The 22454-nt window shown below is 39.2% G+C and overlaps 1 protein-coding gene across 1 annotated transcript in view; it reads right to left on the bottom strand.

Annotated features, from left to right (window-relative positions):
- Positions 1-22454, bottom strand: part of Fhit (fragile histidine triad diadenosine triphosphatase) — a 1532194-nt gene that overhangs the window by 197684 nt on the left and 1312056 nt on the right. Inside the window, exon 7 of the mRNA XM_036199337.1 lies at positions 5790-5858. Within this exon, the coding sequence (XP_036055230.1) occupies positions 5790-5858 (69 nt within the window). The remainder of the gene's footprint in view (positions 1-5789; positions 5859-22454) is intronic.

The raw sequence follows: 22454 nt of genomic DNA, 5'->3' as shown, positions 1-22454 counted from the left end.
TAGAAAGGGTGGAGTTTACACTCAGTTTGGAGAGAGGAGAGAGGCTCATGCTCTGAAATGTGGTGCTTGGAAGGATAAGTGAAATGCATAAGAACAAATCTAAGGCAAAAAGCTTGAGGGAGAACAATTGAGATAAACTCCAGGGTGATAATCAAAGAATGAAAGCAGAGTGGTTCTCCAGCCTACTTTCAGCAACCCTCACATCTATATTTGTTACAGGAAGACAGATCTAGGTTTCAAAGGGGAATGTTACTTATCCTCCTTGACACAAGTCTACCAGACTTGCTTAGCAATCAGACACGGTTTATAATTGCTTCTCCAAACCTTTCTGGTGTGCCACAATTTTCAGCCTTCTGCAGCACACTGATTTCTGACCAAAGGGTTTTATTCCATGCCCCATTAAATTAACCTTAGATGACTGATAGCACCATGTTCCACTCACATCCAGTGAAGACATGAATTAATGAATCAACCCCCTGAAAGCAAGATGCACTCTCCTTTTAAATTATGTTTTCGCTTGTATGAGATATCAAATTCTTGATGTGTGACTCTTGTTCTGTCATATGTGTATCTAATTTACAGATAGTCACTGATGACCCACCGTATACCAGACTAAGTCCCTGCTCTCAAATTTTTACAGTACACTTGGGGAATGCAGGTATTGCATATAAACTAAAAATTATCTTGAATGAGTTATTAAGAATATAACAGACATGCTAATAGGAAGAAGCTACATGGTAAGCTAGTTATTTTAGCCAAAGCAAGATAAGAGTAAGAAGTGCTCTTTTAGACCTAAGTTTTGGATAAAGACACAGACTGACATGAATCGGGACAGATGGCAGTCATTGCAGGTAAAGAGAACAATTTGGACAAAAGCCCTGAGGTCAGAATACCAATGCTAAGTTTGAGAAAAACAAGCTATGTGAGAAGGAGAGTCACTGGTGGCAGAAAAATGGGCAGGACCCAACATTGAATCTGAAGAAGTCACTTTGGGTCACAGCATTGTAAATAAGCAAACAAACAGGAAGTTGAAACAAATATTATAGATGGTTTGGCATGAAATGTCGAGCCAGGCAGATGTTCCTGAGAGCAGTAACACTTGAATGGTAGCGACAAGAGATGAATTGGGACAGGAGCTAAAAAATTAATGACTTTGGGAACCAGCACTGCTCATACTGACCTCTCATTCTACATTCGTGGGAAAGACTTTAATTCTCAGTGTGAGGAAACACTGCAAAGACACATGGACACGTCCTAAATGAGGGATGAAAGTATATGTAAGAGACAGAATCATGGGAGCTTTACTGACCTACAGCATGAGTGACATGCTTAACAGCATTCAGTCTCATTAAAAAGTACTTTGCAGACAAAAATAAAGCACATCATTAAAAAGTGCTTTGCAGGGAACGACTAAACACATGCAAGAAAGAAGGCAAGGCCCCCGATCATCAACATGCAATGCTGAGCTAGAGAAAAGGCAGGGAGAGGCTGGAAATGAGGGAAAGTCTTGTGTTTCTTGGAATTAAACAAAGAATGCTTTGTTAGGCAGCTGCCCAAGTGCCATAATACTAATAACAGAAAGGCACCATTTGTTACAGAGCTTGCAGAATCCACAAGTGGCAATAAAAGGAAAAATGGGCCAGATCAGAAGAGGCAGGAAGGGTAACCACATGGTCCATGCAGTGACCACACACACTTCTGAACAATTACGACCTGAGGGATCCAACGATGGAATCACCCTTTCACACAAAGGTCACTCTGTTAGAAGCCTTTTCCTAAATGTGATCTTTCCTTTTTTGATGCTGACATCTGTCTCCTTGCAGCCTTATACTCCTAGATCTCTGTTTAGAACCCATACGGAACATATTACTGTCACATAGAACATGTTTAATGTCCTTTCAAAAAAATTCCAGAATTTTAGAGACAGTGACTCTGTTGTCCTCTATCTATAAGTATTCTGTTTCCCCTTTTAAGTATCTTTGTTCCCAATCTTCATCTCCTTTCTCTGTTTCCAGAACTTGCCATCCTTTCTGTGAGTCTTCTTCAGTTCTCGCTATTCATCCTAAAGCTGTACTCTCAAAGAATGGAACCTTAGGAGCAAATTTAATGTAGGACTTCTTTGGAATCATGCCGTAAGCCTACAATAGTAGGAGTACAATTACATTCACTGAGCTGGTCTCTTGCTCTTTCTATTTCCCACCTGTCTCCCTTCAAGGTAGCCTGTTTGTTGTGTCATAAAGAGATACATAATCCACAGTGAGTGATTTCATCAGTATAAAGAATGCCATCCCTCATCACCCTATCATTTCTGGTTAAGATCACTCAGTCTAATGTACATTGCATCTTGTACCAATAATGCCTGCATGATGCTACATGCTCACTGTGCCTCTTGCTAGACATTACCTTATTATGTACTCAAAAGTGAGACTTCTCAAACAAAGAGGAAGATTAAACTGAGGCTGATTAGCTAAAGGCAGAGGGAAAATTGGAAACATGATTTTTACTCACTCTGGAAAATGGTGCTAAATGAGGACATCCAACAGCCTAGTTTGAAATCTAGGTTACCCATTACTTACCCTCTGTATTTGTTCAAAGGCAAAATTAGCAACAAAAACAATAAGTACAGCCTATTAATAACTGTTTAGTAGGTACCAATCCTCAATACCCTCTTTTAGGCACTGTATGTCACATAATACACATGCCAAGTTTTGGAGTGCTAAGCATTATCCATTTTAAAGATAAGAAAATTAAGACACAGCAGCCAAGTGCCTTTATGGGCTGTCACCTCCTCTGTGGGTTGCAATGAATTTGAATCTGTTGTTCAATGTCTGTCTAGTCTTTATCTCTGTAGAGCAATTTATAAGCTAATATTGACTGAAAAAATTCTTATGGAAATTACTTCTTCATACAGAGGGGATATATGGGATGTAGTAACATGTGTTGCTTTGTTTGTTAGTCTAGAGTTGCCACTAGAGCATGCAAGAAGGGTGAGAGAGTATTAGATGAAAGGCCAGGTACTGTGCAAGGTCAGCCATTGTGTCTTGTATGGACCTAAAATATAGCCACACAGCTTCTGTCAATAGCATGTTTGGAACATAAACAAGATTCAAGGTGACTGATCAGCCTAAGGAAACAGGATTGTCAAGCACTTTGAATGCCACTCCAGCAGCATTCACTTGTATACAAATCATGTGGTAATGTATTTATTAAAATACCCTGTACTTGGCAACATTTTATTAACCTTGGTTTACGTTAATAAGCTGTGTACTTGTGTTTTTAATATATCTCTGTATAATGATCCTGTAACTCTGATTTTCTCCCTACACAGACTAAGCCATTACCAATCCCCAATCTGCATTCTACATCTGCTGAAATTGAGTTTACATTAGAGTGTTTAGAGGCTTTGGGAAGCCCAGACTGTGTACAGCACCTACTCTTATACCTAGAATTTTATCAGAATCACTTGTGAGGGTTTTGATATAAATAATAATTTATTACCATGTGCCTTTGCTATCTACCCAAACATAATCTCTAGAGACAAAGATATCCCTAAAAAATAAGAGTTTCAGCTACTAGGTCACAAGTAAGCACTTAAAACTAGTGGCTAAGCAATGTCTACCCTACACAAGTTCATGGCAAGTGTAGGAAAATACATCAAGTGACCCATTGAGTCCTGGGACTTATTAAATGCTGACATTCTTTATTTACAATGTTTGGATACCCATTTTAATGCCTAATTAATTAGGAAAAACCCTATGAACATATGCAGAGATGTACTGTCCATGTGACCCCTGGGGACAAGTTGAAGATCTTATCTTCTTATACATCTACTTGACAGAGATACATAATAAACAATCAAAATTATAAATAAAAGTGGAAGTTGTTTTCAAAGGGCTGGAAGAGGAGTATCAAATATATGACTAGTGTCTGTCTGTCCTCTCTGACACCCAGGCAGATAATGCTGACCCAGCCAAGCAGCTTTCCTTGTAACAGGCAAAGTGCTTTTCACACAGTCGCTCTATGGCACTGGCAATGTCTGGTCAGTGCTCAAGAGCATGGAATGTGTTTTCCCTCCATCACTATAGACAATGTGTAAACTGAAATGACTTTGCATTTTCTGCTAACCTACTCTATCATAGGCAGTGTTCCACACAGCATATGTAGACACTAGAAGGTTCTCATGTGGACAAGACCCTAGAGTAGAATCGTGCAGCCCTTGATGCTTCATATAGTGCTGATTTGACATTTGTGTCTTTGGATGGAAAGATCCAGAAATCATCCAACTTCTAAAATATTTAGGAGACACAAGTCACACACATGTCAATTAAACTAACTAGTTTCTCTTGAGAATAACTCAAAGATCCACTTTGAATATATGTTCTTTGGAGAGACAAGTTGAGACCAGAAGTGGGCTAAAATGCAAAGGCAACATGTTCTTTGTATGTATATGGGGTGTATGTATTTACATGTTAATATGCGTGCATATATATGCACATATGCCAGAGGTTGGCATTGAGTATATTCTTTCATCACTTCCCATCTTTTTTTTTTTTTTTTTTTTTTTTTTTTTTTAAGATAGGGTCCTGTTGACCCTGTAGCTCACTTATTTGGCTAGACTGATGGCCAGTAAGCTCCAGGGATCTGCCCATCTACTTCATGACCATTTTGTTCCTAATGCTTGGGTTACATACATGCATGTATTGCCATTTCCAGCTTTCTATAGGGCTGCTAAGGTTCTAGCAAACTCAGGCTCTTATGCTTGTGGTGATATTTTATTTGTACTGAAATGTGATTTTATTTGTATATTAATAAAGTTACCTTGGAGTCAGAGCAAGCTATAGCAGAAGCTGGATAGTAGTGGCACATGCCTTTAATCCCAGCACTTGGGAGGCAGAGCTAGGCAGGATCTCTGTGTGTTCAAGGATACAGCCAGCATGGTGACACACGCCCTTAATCTCAATACCAACCATAGAAGACCTGGAGGTCTTTACAGACAGGCAGTGACAAGGAGGTCATGTGGCTGGGTTTACAACCAATGAAAAGGCAGAATAGAAAGTCTATATAAAATACAGGACAGCTGGGCCGTGGTGGCGCACACCTTTAATCCCAGCACTCGGGAGGCAGGGGCAGGAGGGATCTCTGTGAGTTCGAGGCCAGCCTGGTCTACTGAGTGAGTTCTAGGAAAGGCACAAGCTACACAGGAAAACCCTGTCTTGAAAAACCAAAAAAAAAAAAAAAAAAAAAAAAGCTACAGGAAGTAGCTCTCTTATGGAGAGGAAAAACAGCAGAAGCAGTGAAGGGTAAGGTTTTTAGCTCTCAGCTATTGCTCTTGGCTTTTAACTCTGCAATTGGCTCTGTGTTTCTTATTTAACAAGACAGTTACATCTACATATGCTTACATTGGAAGCCATTTATCCACTGAGCCATCTCCCCAGCTCCCAAAGTTAGCACATTCATCTCAAAGAATCATATGCCAATCTGCTTGATTTTTACTGGTAACACTTCACATTGTGGAGATTCAGGGTCATGTCTTCACACAGATATTAAGTGTCCTTTGTAACATGACAAAGCAGAAATCACAAGAACCCTTGGTTTGCTATTGGGTTTCATCAGTTTAAAAAATCATTATAATTCATTTATTTTCCCTCTGATGGCCACTTTTAGCTTCTTCTGCTACTTCTCAAGTCCATTTAAGATCATGTCTGGGGTGACATCTGGTTAACTGGGTTGATTTCATCATACCAACAGGCCCTGTAATCAAATAATAAGGTCACAAAGGACAGACTCACCTCATCATAGATGTTGTCATTTCTGTGGAAGTCCCCTGCTTTCCTTGGAAGAATGTGGACATGTACATGCTGAAAGTATAAAAGAAAGAAAAAGTGTATTTAATTCACTTTCTATCTTTTGACTTGACAGTGATGCTTTCCCAAAGGCCAATTACTCTGCACTGGTTCTTGCTGGATTATTTTTCAGAGGAAGATGATGTTCACCTTCAGAAACTATATCTGAAATCTGCTGAGAGCAAAGAAGCACAAAACAAGAGGGACACAACGTGGTGGCATATGGGAGTTTCCGGGAAATGTCAGAGTACATTGCAGGCTCTGTGGAGCTATTCGTCACTGTCAGTCTGGGCTGTAGTTAGCCAGTGCTTTGAAATGACAGTGTGTCCTCAGAGATGGCTGTTGTGACTCCGAAACTGACAAGATATAAGAATTGGCCATCAGAGAACTGCATAAGTAACCAGTGAATTAGTGAAGGGAGAAAATAGTATGGGCCAAATCAAGAATACTACCTTTGAATAATAATTATATAACTGTAAGACAGTTCTCACTCATTCTTATTTTCTATGACAATCAGAGCTTGTGTTAGTACTGGACAGTATTTCATTTAGTACTCCCACAATTCCTTTCTGAAGTGATCTTCATTTTACAGAAGGAGAAACTAATATTAAGAGAGGTCAGAGCTCCAGCTCCATAGAAAGTGGTAGAGTCTCCACAGGAAATGATGTCACATGGCACTTATCCTCTCGTTCACTACCAGCAAACACATTTATTCTGTGAACTTAATCTTTTTTAAAAAGTTTAAAATTAAATTTAGTCTCTCTCTCCCTCCCTCCCTCTCTCCCTCTCTCTCTCTTCGTGTGTGTGTGTGTGTGTGTGTGTGTGTGTGTGAGTGTGTGTGTGTGTGTGTGTGTGTGTGTGTGTGTGTGTGTGTGTGTGTGTGAGTGTGTGTGTGAGTGTGTGTGTGTGTGTGTGTGTGTGAAGGTCAGAGGACACAATTGGCAGCAGGTTCTCTCCTTCTAGCTTGTGCATTTTGGGGATTGAACTCTGGCTGTCAGTCTTGCCAGCAAGTACCTTTACTGATGAGCCATCTTACTGGCCTTCACTTAATCTTTTAAATCCCTCGTATTCCTGGTCTAATCTACTAAAGCACCCAGGTAATAGACACAGCAGTCTTATAAGTCAGAGATCATGACTCAAGAATTACAGCATTTCTAATTCAATATATATTCTTCAAGGCTAAACTGCTATTTGAAAGTTTCACTCTACCAATGGCATCTATTGTATCTCTTTATACCCAAACCTTATTCATGCCCTGGAGCTATATTCCTATTTTTATAATTAATTACAGAGAATGGAAAAGACAAAGTATGAAACAACAGACAAAGAATCAAAGCACATCCTGCAACTCCCCCATCCTTTGATTAGTGTGGTTGGACTACAATCATGGACCTGCAGAGAACAGAACATGAAATGTCTCTATGACTTTGTATACAAGGAAGGGAGAAAGATATGCTATTGCAGGAGAGGTCTCAAGCTAGGCTGTCCAAGTTGAATGAAACAAAGAGGAGTTTCACATCCGTTCTTAAGTGCAAAGTCCCCAAACAGTGATTTCTGTCAAAATATCCTTCAGTCAATAATGAACCCCATCTCAAACCCTTCAGCAGCTGGGACATAGGCATACTTAAGTCTCAGACTATGTGAGCAAAGAGAGAGGGACACAGAAACAAACAGACATGGATAATAAGTTACAAATGACCCAGAAACCAAATGCTTAAAAGAAAGCAAAGCAACATGGGTCCAAGAAGACATAAGCCATGAAGGATTCAGATATCAGGCGAGAGGACAAGGGCTAGAGCCCACCCAGTCTTCATTTGGAAATCCTGATATAATACTTTCTTATTTTCCTCCTTTCTTTCCTCATCAAGATCCTTTTTCTCTTTCTTCCTTGATGTCATCCACATGTTCTCCACCCCATTTCTTACACACAAGTCATCACAATTTTCAGATCAGTGCTGTGTACTCAAACTGCCTTAGGGCGTAGTGCTGTGGTATGTTCTGTATGTCAAATGTGTTTCTCTGATTGGTTAAAAAATAAATAAAGTGCTGATTGGCCAGGAGCCAGGCAGGAAGGATAGGGTAGGCAGGACAAGGAGGAGGAGAATTGTGGGAAGTGGAAGGCTGCGTAGAGAGACACCACTGCCAGCTGCCCCAGCCGCTGCCATGACAAGGAAGATGTAAGGTACTGGTAAGCCACGAGCCATGTGGCAACTTATAGACTAACAGAAATGGGCTAATTTAAGATAGAAGAAGTAGATAACAAGAAGCCTGCTACGGCCATACAGTTTGTAAACAATATAAGTTTCTGTGTGTTTACTTGGTTGGGTCTGAGCATCCATGGGTCTGGCAGGTGAGAGAGATTTGTCCTGACTGTGGGCCAGGCAGGAAAACTCTAGGAACAGCATAGAATCTAATAGTAACAGCTCCTAACTAGAGTACAGTATGCACAATGCAGTTGTGCTAGCTGTGTTACCTTGCAACAGCAGGCCTGTGACTCAGCACCTTTCTCTATAAGGGGCACTGCAATATTTGCATCTTATAGGCCTAATCTATCAAGACTGCTAAGCACATGGTTGTCATATACCTGTAATGATATATGTTCTCAATATAAGCAGATGCAGTGGGAGTATCTTTACTGTTAAAAATGTGATGTGAAAAACAGAAGTCACATTCAGTGACTGGTTTTTATATCAGCAAGGATGGCATTTAAGAAACTCTTTGGATAGGGCACTATTCAAGCATCTCTTTTTGCAGAATTTATTTCTGGTGCTTTGATTACCAAATTGCAGTAAATAGGTAGGTATTGCTAAAATTAGGGGCCTTCTAATTTACTTTCTAATGATTTCCTAAGTGATGCTGCTCAACAGTCATACTTTGAGAGCCACTGACTAAGACCATCTCTTTTGTTCTTAGACCTACTCTTGTGAAATACACTGAGGTAACACCAGATTTGGCCTATGTTATATGAGACCTATCTCCATATGCTGCCCAGGCTTTCGGCACTGATCACCCTTTCTGTTCTTAAGGCCATGCCAGTGGCTTCTGGGTCTGGACCTGTCTCTGATTCCCTTTCTATATCTTCCTCCTTTGGGCTTACTTATCACAGCTATTTCTATAGGCTGCTACCATTCAGTCCTAAAAATGCCACTTTTCATCCCTGGCAACCATTTGAAACTTGTCATGATACCAAATCCAGTAAACAGCTAGTTGTCTAGGAGATTTTTCCCTTCGGGTATGATCTTACCTCCTCCTATACATGACATACTGACATAAGTTCTTAAGTGACAGCCTAATCACAGGATTCTGACAACCAACGTGGCCTCTCAGGACAGGGAAATCATGATAAAGCCAGTTCAGAGCCTCTGAGGAAGAGAAGTAGGACTCATCCTATAAACACAATAAGTATATAAACCAAAAGATAACTTCCAGAAGCCCAGAGAAGGGAGAATTTCAAGAAAGAGGGAATCATCAATAGTGTTCATCATTGTTGAATGCTTGAGTTGGTTTCAGTAAAGCTGGAAAGATACCCCTGCAAAGCCCATGAGAAGATGCTCAATGCCATTAGTCATTACTGAAATGCCAATCAAAACCACACAGAGATACCACTTCATATCCACCAGTCTATCATCTCTAATCAAAAGACAGACAAATGTAAGTGTGGGTGAGACTGTGGAGATATGGAAGCCGCAAACACTTTTGCACAGAGTGCAAAATGATGCAGCTGTATGTTTGAAAATCAGTTTGGCAATTCCTCAAAATGTTAAACATACAGCCACCAAATGACCCAAAATTATATTCCCAGTATATACTGAGGAGAACTGAAACTATGTAGGCACAGAACCTTGTAATGCATATTTATAGCAATATTATTCACAATCATCAAAAAGTGGAAACAATCCAAAATGACTATCAACCATGAATGCTGTAATAACAAGACAATGGAAGATGATTGGGCATCAAAAGGAATGAAGCTGCTAAGGAAAGGCATTATGCTAAGTGGAAGGACTCAGATACGAATGGCCATGTATTACACAATCCCATTTATGAAATGCCCAAACTAGGCAAATTCACAGGGATAGATCAGTGTTTCCTGTATCACAATGAAGAGTGACTGTCAAAGGAAACTGGGTATATTTGAGGGTGTTGGATGATTTCTTTTCTAGGATCATATACTAGTGATGGTCTCACAACTTTCTGAATGTATTAAAACCCACTGAGGTTTTTACTTTACCAGTGTGAAGTGTACAGATTCTAGCTCATTAGAGATGCTGATGGGGGTGGGAAGCAGTAGAGACCAGTGTCACCTTTTCTGCTCTGCTTCTTTCTTCCTGCCTGTACTTTTCCTCCCACTTTTTTTCACACATGTATCCATCATCTGAGGATGGTCAGTGCTGTCAAAATGATGCACCTTTTCCTTTTTAGACTGTATTATAATTCAATTTCAAGGAATAAAATAATAACAGGAAAAGGCATAAAAGGCTATAGGCTAACCTCCTTTATAACTGGATTATCTATATCTCCAGTCACATGACCCTATGTGAACCCCTCTCTTCAATACTTGCCTGAGAACAATGATAGAAGGAAAATTTAGCTTTAAAGAATAATAAAAATAGTGCTGCAGGGCACAGATAATGTCTTCTTCAAGGGTGCCTAGGTTCTAATCTCAGACATGCAAATATGGCCATTATAGGACAGGGGAAGTTCAGGCTGCATATGAATTGAGGTTGCTGGACAGCTGTCTCAGTTAAGGTTTCTATTGCGGTAAAGAGACAATATGACCATGGAAACGCTTATAAAGTAAAAACATTTAATTAAGGTGGCTCATTTACAGTTTCAGAGGTTCAATCCATTATCATCATGATGGGAAACATGGCAGGATGCAGGCAGACATGGTGCTGGAGTAGTAGCTAAGAGTCGTACATCTTGCAGGCAATAGGAAGTCAACTGAGACACTGGGCAGTATCCTAAGCATAGGAATCCTCAAAGCCTGCCCCCATAGGGACACACTTCTTTCAATAAGGCCATACCAACTCCAACAAAGCCACATCTCCCTATGAGGTTATGGAGGGCAATTACATTCAAACTACCACACCAGCTGATCTTGAATTTAAAATCTATCTTGGATTACCTGGCAAGGCTCAATGTCATCACAAGAGACCATCAAAGCAAAAGTCACTGAAGACTCAGCCAATAGAGATTTTTTTTCAAAATAATTGAATCAGGAGGTCCAAGACTTCATTACTGGATTAATTCATCATGGAGTCATATTCTGATCATATTATAAGGAAGTAGTGAGGACCTAGGATGTGGGGTCTCTGTGGAGAAAGTAGGTCACTGTGGGTGTGCCTTGTTTTGTCCCATGAAAGTCTCTGTACTGATTCCTGGATTCTCACCTCATGTGAGAAGATCTACAGCTTTATACCCTTCTTCTGTGATGTTCTTTCTCACCATGGCCCAGAAAGAATCAAATCAGATGACCATGGACTAAAATCTCTAAAACCATGAGAAATCAACCATTGCTTTTCTAGTTTGTTTCTCTCAGGTATTTGGTCATGGCAAAAACAAAACTAACAAATACAAATTAATAGCCAATATAAAACAAATGCAGATAATCTGACTTTTTAATCATGGATTCTACATATATTTTTATTTTATCAGTACAATACTTCTATAGAGTCTATAAAATCCATGATACCTCTGAAGAAACAACCACTTTTACTATAAACTGGAAGGCTTATTTCTGCTGTGAGCTGAACTGAGCATATTGTACTCTTGGCTGTCACTATTTCCAGTCTGCCTTTGACATGACTGGATCTGCCTGACTTGATGTGGAGAGGCCTCATCTTCCGCTACTGTAGTTAGAGTCAGCATGACATCACTGAAAGTCACTTCATTGTGAAATAAATGTCACTAGAAATGATGTCGTTCACAGAGCTTTGAGGACACTTTAGCATGACCAACTGAGGAGTAAGAGAGCTGTCAAAACTCAAAGGCAGACCTGAAGGCATACAGATGGCTTCAGAGCCTGCTACCCAGAGATCTTTCACTGAGAATATGGGCAATGTTCAGTCAGTTGGGTTGTCTTTCATAAAACATGGAATACAGAGTTTCCTATGTGTTCAAACTGTCCCAGTCAAGTTGGGAAACAAAGAAAAAGGATAAAGAACCATTTCAGTTAGCATACCAAAACCCTCACAGGATTGTTGAGACCCTATAGAGTTTTGTAGCTTAACAATTGTGTTTTTAAGTCATATATCACTGGCGGCACTCCAGTGGTGAGTTATAATCATACATCACAAGAGGGATCACACTCTTCTGATATATGGGCTCTGTACATCATCTGAGCACCACAGATGTGATGATGTATTGCTCTGAGCCACAATGAGCATTTAAAGGAGCTTTTAGCAACCAGGCAGTTTTAAATTTCAAATTTTCCAAAAATCAAGGTCTTTTCAAGTCAGATAAAATCAAGGCGAGGGAATGTGCTGCTGTATAGAGTCACCGAGTCTGAGAGCCTGCCAACCTGTCATTGCCTTTTGGCTTCAAGTTCAGGAGGTGTGAATAATTGGCAAGCTCTTTTTTCTCACTCCTCCCTCATAAGAAAGCAGTCTAGGGACCTGAACAAACAGAAGCAAGTGTCAATGCATCTCTTTTGCCAACCAGTTTATCCCTATCTTCCATACTGCAAACATGAGCTGCTCATCACCATCTTAAGCACTACCTAGCAAGAGATGATGTGATGGTATACTGGCTAAACCCAGGGATATTGTTTCTATTTTCTTTACTTCTGAAGCTCTTCTACTGGAATCTAAACAAAACAAAGCAAAAGGAACAGGTAAAAAGTATATCAACTTCCTAACCCATTGCTCTCAAACTCCAAATAAGGTAGAAAAAGAGCCTTTTCTAACATTTGTTTATAAGACACAGGAAGTCCTGAAGCAAATGAGAAAAATGAAGGTGAATGATATACAGGCTTCTTGCCCAGAGGTGGACATGGGAGCTACTGTCACAGTTCAGTTATCTGTTCTATTTTACCTTGTTAATAAGATAGTAATGCAGCTTCTGAAGAAGAAATATGGCTTTAGAAGAATGTATCCACTTTGACTAAGACCTATCTGCTGGGAGTGGCTGTGTTCAGAATAATTACTATCAATTAAGAAAACAGGTGTTGGGAGAACTTTTCTCCCCTTATTCAAAATCTCACCTCAATAAGCAGAACAATATGAAAATCTTCCTACTGTTTGATAAGAGACACTAATAGTAACATTGAGAGATAATTACTTTTCCAGTAGTATCTTCCTTTTTCCTTCACCAAGTGTATTAAAGGAAAGAACAGTGATAGAGATACTACCATGTGAAGAGAAACATCTGGATGTTAGTAATTAACAATATTTCTTTGGCTTCTGCCAGTATATTCTAACTCTCAAATTATTATAGGTTTTTGGCACCTATTCCAAACAATTTCCTATCTTGAAAAAAGGTCCAAGCTCCCTTTCTTTTATAACAGAGGGCTAATATATAATAAGGGTAATAAAATACAGTAAGGAATTCATCACCTGCTACTTCGAGGCTGCCAACTGAATGATGTGATACAGATTTCACATCTCCAAAGATGGATTCATGCACAAGTTGTTAAGTGAATTCACAAAATTTATTTCTTTTCTTCTCCATAGAGAGATATACAGTTGAAATTTTTTTCATAAGGTAAAAACATTAATCTATACATGCATAGAAATATTATTCCACCCATCTATTCCTTTTATTAGCTATTACTGATATGCAAATGCTATACACCAAGAACTATGCTTAGTCATATATACATTCATATATTATATGAACACACATAAGCAGAACCTGACCAAACACTATGACTTGGGAATTGTTCTTAGTCCCCTTTATGTGTAGGTCTCCTTTCCTTTTAGTGTTCTTTCTCTCTCTGTCTGTCTGTCTGTCTGTCTGTCTGTGTCTGTGTCTCTGCCTCTGTGTGTGTGTGTGTGTGTGTGTGTGTGTGTGTGTGTGTGTGTGTGTGTGTGTATCTTTGATTGGGAAAATGAGGTAAGATTTAGCAAACTGCACAAGGTCCATCAAGCTGATAAAGTGGAAAAGTTGAGGTTCTAAGTAGAACCATGAAATACCGACTCCCATTTTTGTCTCATATTAAGGAGAATATCTTTGATGCACATTGTAGCTCTTGTGAATAGTCCAAGTTTAGACCATCAGCTGTAAGCAGGCCAGTGGTATCACAAAACATCACCCCCTTTCATTGTACAATATTCTAATTTGGATGATAAGTTATATTTTCCCTCATCAAGTTATGTATTTTATGATAGGGAATCTTACATCTGCTGATTTGAGAATTCTCATGTGACTATAGTGGGGAAAGAGAGAGAAGGCGAGGGAAGGGTGGTTCTTAGGAAGGCATCAAGGAACAGTTCACTAACATTTTAGCTTTGCTAATATGATTAAACCTCCAGTGTGTTCCTAACACAGCTGTGAGAGAGAAAAGAAACATTTTAGAATAAAACAGGTCCCCTCCACTCTTAAACAGAAACCTCAAGTACTCTAGAAATTTTAAAAGTTGAGTACTCTGTTCTTTTCATAAAGGAAGCAATAGTTTCCTATGCTAGTCATTAAGCTCTCACCATATGCCATGTACCTACTCCAAGAACTGAGATAAACACTTTATCTACAATATCTCAATTATTTGTCATGAACTTCCATGACATATATCATCAGATCATTGCCATTGTTGACGGATGTACAAATGGAGGCTGATGGAAGTGAAATGAGGAATCTGCTCACTTCCAAATCCACAGTGTGACATCCTAGTACAGCAAAACACAGACTAGCAGAAGTTCCAAACCCTCTTCTCACACTACTGACCCTCGAGACAGAACACTCACCTGCAAGGAAGCCCATGGGAGGGCTTTATAACATATTTGAGATCTGTCTTTAAAATATTCTGTAGTATCTTTTGGCTCCCGGTTGATTTTCAGTGGTATAATAGCTCTAAGTTCTCAAAACTGATTGACAAGAAGAGAGTACATTTACAATCACTGCCCATAAAGAGGCAGACAAACTCCAAAAATAATAAAACCAACATAGTCAAATATCAGGGACTTGAGATGAAGCCAGTCCCTACTGTGGTAGGTGATGCTCAGTTGACAACAGAGGTGGAATCTAGGGAAACTGCTTTAGAGAAGAAGCTTCTGTTCAGCCAGAACACAGAGCTCACAGGGCCTCTTGGAATGTGTGTTTGCTTTTGTGGATACCTGGCTCTTATTGTTACCACTAGAATGTGGGAAATGTTACTTGATCACTTGACATTGTAATCACTGTATTTATGAAGGGTATGGTTTTTGGAATTAAAATTAAGTGTTCTTCCTTCCCTGTGAAAGTCCTTTCCCATCCCTCCTCTCCCTCCTGCTCTAGTCTTTCAAGAGTCCTTTCAAAGTGGCCTCCATTATACAGAGTTCAGACACTGCAGGACTCCTCTGAGGCTCACTGTGAATGTGGATGGCAGTTTTTAACTGTAATGTATAAAACCCATAAGTGTTTATCTTCCATTATTTTGGAAGTCTGGGATATTCATAATTGGGGTTTTCTCCTGATGTTTTTTATCCCCACTCCATGATTCTAGGTTAAAGAACATATTTCTTAACTGTTACTGGGATTGGATGATAATATGAGATAGACTAATGAAGGGAGAGATGAATGAGAAGACTGGATGATGGAAGGAAATACAAATGAATGAACAAATAGATGAGTGATTGGATGGGTGGAGAAAAGGTTAAATAAGGTTCACTACAGTATCCTTGATTTCTTAGCTTATATAAAATTTAAAATGTCTATGCACTGAGTTTCTTGACCATTAATGTCTTTTTCCTCTTTTTGAGGGTCCCTAGTCATATAAGGATATGACTGGCCAAAAAAGCCACTGTGAAGACAAGACCCACATCATTCCCCCAGACAAAAGAACAAATGCCACTCTAATGGTTTTCTCTATGCAATTTGTTTTTAGAACTCATCAATGTGCTCTGTGTCTAGAGCAACAGCTAATCCTACAATCATTATTGCAAGGACTACCAAGGAGGCCTAGTTATTGCTCAACATTGACTTTACTATGAGCTACCATGGCTCCCTCTCAAAAGACAAGGAACCCATTTTGTCTCTGACCTTCATAGATTAACCCTCTCCTTGACAGACAGAATACCAAAACCATGTAAATTTCATTTACATGCCTATAAAACATCAACCCAGAGAGATAGTCCCTCCCCTTTTCTCTGTTGAGGATACAATAAAGGAATTGGATGCAAATGTAACAAGGATGACATTTTTCCTCATCTTACATATTTTGTGCCAAATTCACACTGCTTTACTGTTTGCCCTACACATAATTACTGCTCTTAAATTTATGTTTCAATAAAATGTATAATAATAAACGTTTACTGCTGAATGAATAAACACTCAGCCAGAGCCTTTAATAGGGGTTACATGTTGTGAAGTAGCACTCTGGCCTTCTAGAAAGCTCAGCCTCTACTTAATGAGCATCATTTCCATAATCTGTGCATTATGGCTAAAGCCTTCCTTTAGGAAAATTTTACAAAGCAAAAATTCATGAAATACTTATAGTCCAGAGGGGGAAAAATTATTAAGGGGATTAATAACTTGTCCCACTAAAGAGACAGGACAAGTTTTCATGTCCCTCCAGAGACTGTAATTTAGTAATTATGGGGGTGGCATTTCCTAATTATCTCTCTAGTCAGGTACATATCTACTACAGATTTTGCCACTAAAATTTGGCTTAAATGAAAGTGATGAGATACACAGAAAGGCCAGCCATGAAGGTCATGATTGTGCGAATTCCTTGTGCTAACAAAAAACTACACACGAGAACAAAACCTTGAAGCGATATCAGGATACAGACAAATGGACAGTTGTGGAAATGGATTCAGAAAAATGGTTTGAATATTATACAGACACCCGGGGGACAGCAAAACAGCACAATGTGTAAAGGTACTTGCTGGCAAGCTTGACAGCCTGAGGTCAGCTCCAGGACTCATGGTGGAAGGAGACAACTGCCTGTCACAAGTGGTTGTCAACCTCTACATGTGTGTTATAGCACATGAACTCAAACACATGAACACACAAAATTATAAAATATGTATTAACAAAACACTCTTGAAGCTGGAGAGCTGGTTCGGTGTTTGAGCATACTAACTGTCCACACAGATGACCCAGGTTTGGTTTCCAACATCCAAAGGAGGCTCATAGCTACCTGTAACTTCAGTGCCAGAGATCTGATACCTTCTTCTGACTCTGTGAGCTCCAGGCATTCATGGAGTGTACATGCATTCTTGTAGACATTTGCACACATAAAATTCAAATAAATATAAAAAAGAATTTTAATGTCACCCAGAAGTAACTAAATTTAGACACAATTTTAAGCTGAGCTACATGTTGATGACATGATACATTATTTTCAATGTGAGGGTTTTATTTTTTAAGTAAAATTACTTAATAGAATTTAATACTATGATCATTTTAAAAGGTTAATCTACTTCAAGTAATTGTTGCAAATTATATTTTTAAAAGGAGGTGCCTTTAAAATATAACTGGAGCACAATGGTATATATTTTCTCCTCTTCGTCAGCAGCCAGGACTGGGCACTTTAACTGAAGACAACCAAAGACACGAGGGAGACATCAAGGAACAAAGACTCTTGATGGGGTGACAAGCACCAGGTATTCAGCCTCTGCAGAGCAGTGAGGTGTAGATCTCAGCAAGGGAACTGCTCTGCTATGTACGAAACCCCGACCCAGAAGTGAGGAAACATGAGAATTACAGCTGTCACTCCGTGGCTTGTCACGCTGCTTTAGTGATGGTTGGCACAAGTTATATAAATGTTGTCAGGAAAGACACATTGGACATTGTCAGAAGTTGTGGTGGTATTGTATTCCCCAACATATTGTGCACCCTAATAAATTTATCTGGGGTCAGAGAATGGAACAGCCACTAGACAGACATAGAGGCCAGAAAATGGTGGCACTCACACCTTTAATCTAGCATTCCAGAGGCAGAAATCCATCTGTTCAAGGATATAGCCAAGCATGGTGAATCATGCCTTTAATCCCAGAAAGTGAGCCTTTAATCCCAGGGAGTGACAGCAGAAAGAGAAAGATATATAAGGCGTGAAGACCAGAAACTAGAAGCATCTGGCTGGTTAAGCTTTTAGGCTTTGGAGCAGCACAGTTCAGCTGAGACCCATTTGGATGAGGACTCAGAAGCCTGCAGTCTGAGGAAACAAGACCAGCTGAGGAACTGGCAAGGTGAGGAAGCTGTGGCTTGTTCTGCTTCTCTGATCTTCCAACATTCACCCCAATAACTGGCCTCAGGTTTGATTTTATTAATAAGACTGTCCAAGATTCCTGCTATAGGAAGTCATATGTCTTTAGTAGAGATGAGTCTTTCCATGCCTGTGTGCCACATTCTGAGTGTGTGGTAATAGTCCCCATAGGAAACGGAGCGTGCACTTTGAGTTCATAAGTGAAAGCTGCGCCACCATTTTGTGATATGCTAGCATTCATTCATACCTTGATTTGAGTATCACTGCAAAGGCTTTCCAACAAAGATTATCTTCCCTTAATATGAAATGAATATAAGATTTTCATCATTTCAATATTGCTCCTTTCATATTCAACAAAATAAAACACTCAGCATAAATAGAACTCGATGTGATCCAAATTTGATCATTTCTCTACTAGATTTATTTTCACATATTCTACTTTTCTCTTAGTGTGCAAGCTTTTTTATTTGTTTAATGTGCTTGAATTAGAAAGCATGAAGCTAAAGATAAGGTGGCTGAGAAGTCAAGTGGGCAGACTGCAAAAAGTAGGTTGGCTCCTCATTCAGATGGTTCTATCTTCCTTTTAACTCAAGGGAGTGTATGTTGATTCCACAGTGAAACATTTAAAAATGCCCTTCTTTTATAGGATGGAATAAACTAAAACATTTTGAGCTGTTGAGTTATCTTCAGAGGTCTACCTAGTGCTTCACAAGAGTATATGACCTTGGAAACCATCACCTTAGGAAGCTAGCCATATCTGTGGTTCATTATAGGGCTGTGGCATGTAGTACACATGCACAGTAGAATTTTACTTACTCAGTAAAAGGAGCATTGCTGTTTATCACATTGCTTTATATGAACATGAAGCACATATGCCAAACAATATGATGTAGGACTGAAAAAGAACTGAATCTATGATCTCACTTATGCTTGAGAATTTTTAATAAAACATCTAAAAAAATAGAGAATAAACTAGTAGATCATCAGAATGTGGAAGAGAAAGTAGTTGTCATACCATATTATATAAAGGATAATGACCATGCTTTTTTTGTTTGTTTGTTTCCCAATCCTATTTATTTTTTGTTTGGTTGGTTGTGAGTTGTTTGTTTGTTTGTTTGTTTGTTTTGAGACAGGGTTCTCTGTGTAGTTTTGGTGCCTGTCTTGGCTCTCACTCAGTAGAATAGGCTGGCCTTGAACTCACAGAGATCTGACTGCCTCTGCCTTCCAAATGCTGGGATTAAAAGCATGCACCACCACCACCTGGCTCCATTTTGTTTTTTAATCAGTTTTTCATATAATATATTTGGTCATATTCTTTCCACTTCTCCAACTCTTCCCAGATTTCCACTCCTCACCCACCCATATTCTTCTCATTATTAAAAAAGAAAATAAAAAAAACAGCAAATCAAACAAAATGAAACAACAACAACCATGGAGTGCATCTTCCAAAAATATTTTTGATCCCTACTTAACTGAAGCCATGAGGTACTTGTAGATATGGAAGATCAACTTTATTAGATGTGAAGTTCCTGCTAAGTGAGGAGATTTTACTATCCTTTGCTGAAAAACAAACACACAAACAAACAAACAAAAACCACGAGTAACTATGAAAACTGATGTGCATGTTAAATTCCTTTACCATAGTAATTATTTGATTATGTATGTGTATCCAATAATATTTATGTTGTATACTGTTTACTTATAAACAAACAAAGATGGGATGGGGACATGGATTGAGTCTTAGGAGCACTGGCTGCTCTTCCAGAATACCCAGCTTCAATTCCCAGCACCCACATGGCAGCTCACAACTGTCTATAACCCCAATTCTAGAAGATCCAACAACTTCACACCAATGAACATAAAATAAAGTTAAATAAATTGTTTTTTTAAAGCAAAGAGCACATTTTTTTCATGAATGAGTATATTTTCAAAATAGTCATTATATAACACATTAAAAACAAACATGCATTCTCAACCAAGTCTCCATAATATACAAGCATTGTTGGGTGGCTTAAGACAGAATGAATGACTTGGATCAGACCAATAATGCCCATTCTAATAAGGACCTCCTAAATTAGTGCTTGGTTTGGGAATAGGATGATGGCAACAGGAACATTCAGAAGGGAGCATATCATCTGAGCCAGCTGCCACACAGGAAGCCAAGGAGATTTTTGGGACCCTGTGTAGTAGCTCTGAGGCACAAACAATGAATATTGTCATAGCAATAACAATAAAAAAGGAGATGAGGCAGCAGGGAAGGCCCAGGAACCAACCTCCATTTATCTTATTATAAACTTGGTTGTCAAGTGTGGCCAAATGATTGATGGATATTGTCAGGAAATTGGATAATCTGCGGAAGTGATGATGCTTCTTTTCTGGGTGATTTCAGTGACTAAGGTTTATGTTGAGTCAAGTCTTCAGGTCGATGTTGCAATGCTTGCTCAAAACAAACTGGCCATTAATGGAAAGAAGACATATAGTAACATCATGCCAGTTAGTCAAAAGCTTCCTTTGAAAAAGACAAATGCTATTGAGTATGGGCAGAAAACCTAATTTACCAGAAATCTTACCTAAGTATTATAGTATTATAGAATTACAATGGCTAAGACCTCAAGGAATACCTGGTAGGAACAATAACCCTCTGATGCTATGGGTCAGAATGTGTTATGCAGAAGCCTAGGTGAGGTGTAGAATTCATGATTCTTCTACATCAGTGGTTTTCATCCTGTCTAATGCTGCAACCCTTTCATATACTTCTTCATGTTGTGGTGACTGGAAATATAATTTTTTTGCTACTTCAGAACTGTAATTTTGCTACTGTTATGAATTGTAATATAAATATCTGTGTTTTCCAATGATCTTAGGTGGCCCCTGTGAAAAGGTCATTCAACAACCCCAAAAAGGGTTGTGACCTACATATTGAGAACCACTGTTCTAAATTTTTTTTAAACCTTTGACATTAATATTTGGTGAAGAAGACCACCCAAAGGCTGTGTATTTCACATGTGACAGAATAAAGCACGTGTTCTTAGCAGTAACTTAGGATACTGTTGTATTCTGGCCACTGTCAGTGTGGTCCATTAAGATGATCAATCAACAATTAGTTTTGTGGATAATTCAGTTACGCAAAGCAGCTATGCCAGACTCCAGGATACCAAATTTGTGAATTACGTTTTTCTTTGAAATAATGTTATACCCATGGGGGTATTACAGGTCCTGCTGGCAGAGTGGCAGAGCCTGTATGGCACAAGTTTGTCATGTGTTTTCATGGATATGTAGTCACTAAGTGAAGTATTTTAACGACTCTAACTTTTACCTTAAGCTTAGTGACATAAAATGTTCAGCTCCCCAGTTCAAGGTCATGAGATGACATTGCATAGGTTCTGGAGCTCTATAGCCTGGTCTTAATTCCTATCCTGTCATTAAAACTACCCATTCAACATCTGGGCGCTCCAAGTCCCTCATTTGGCAGATGAATTCCGTTCTCATGGGGCTGCTGTGAGAACGGAATGTGTTAGTATTGCAAACTGCTTGAGCCAGTTTGTATTTGTGGTTTTCACTTCTGTTGTCACTCACAGATCACTTGTAATGACCCCTACAGCAACTTTCATTAGTGATACTCAACTCCACACAAACCTTTTCGAATATCTTTTTTAAAAAATCTCTAAAAATTCATTAAAGGCACTTCTCAACTTTAAGGAGTTCATAGTTCTTAAATGAAATTACTCTATTGTGGCCTAATTTATAAATCAGAAGGAGGTAGAATTACTCTTCTGGAAACCAATGTGGGATTACACACATACACACACAGCCTGTCTCAGAGGAGCTCTAGGGCTTCCACAGAGCACAGTGCAGAACCTTTACTTTCAGCACACAGGGGAGAGAGGCTGAAACCCGAGAGCTGGCATTGCTCCTGCAGGGAAATAGGCTGTAGGCTGTGGAGACCTCAGATGAGCTCTATGGAATCCTCATGCCCACACTTCTTTCCAGCCTCTGTCTGGGAAAACAACAAAACATCTCTAAGTTCTGGCTTCCATATTTATAAAATACAGATAACGAAGAAAATGGCTTCTGAGATCAACTATGTGGAGATTTTTAGTACAGCTCCTGGCACAATAAGTTAACGACTAATAGACATGAGATGGTCAGAGTATCTGCCTGGGTCACTTTGAAATGTTCCATCAGAATAACTGCTTCCTAATTCTTTTATAAAAATGAACTCTCATTTTAATACAGCCACTACCCTGTCCCCATCTGAAATTACA

This window comes from Onychomys torridus, chromosome 9, assembly GCF_903995425.1.
Source record: "Onychomys torridus chromosome 9, mOncTor1.1, whole genome shotgun sequence".
NCBI lineage: Eukaryota > Metazoa > Chordata > Mammalia > Rodentia > Cricetidae > Onychomys > Onychomys torridus.
The sequence above is the reverse complement of the archived record's forward strand: the minus strand, read 5'-3'. Positions and strand labels throughout refer to the sequence as shown.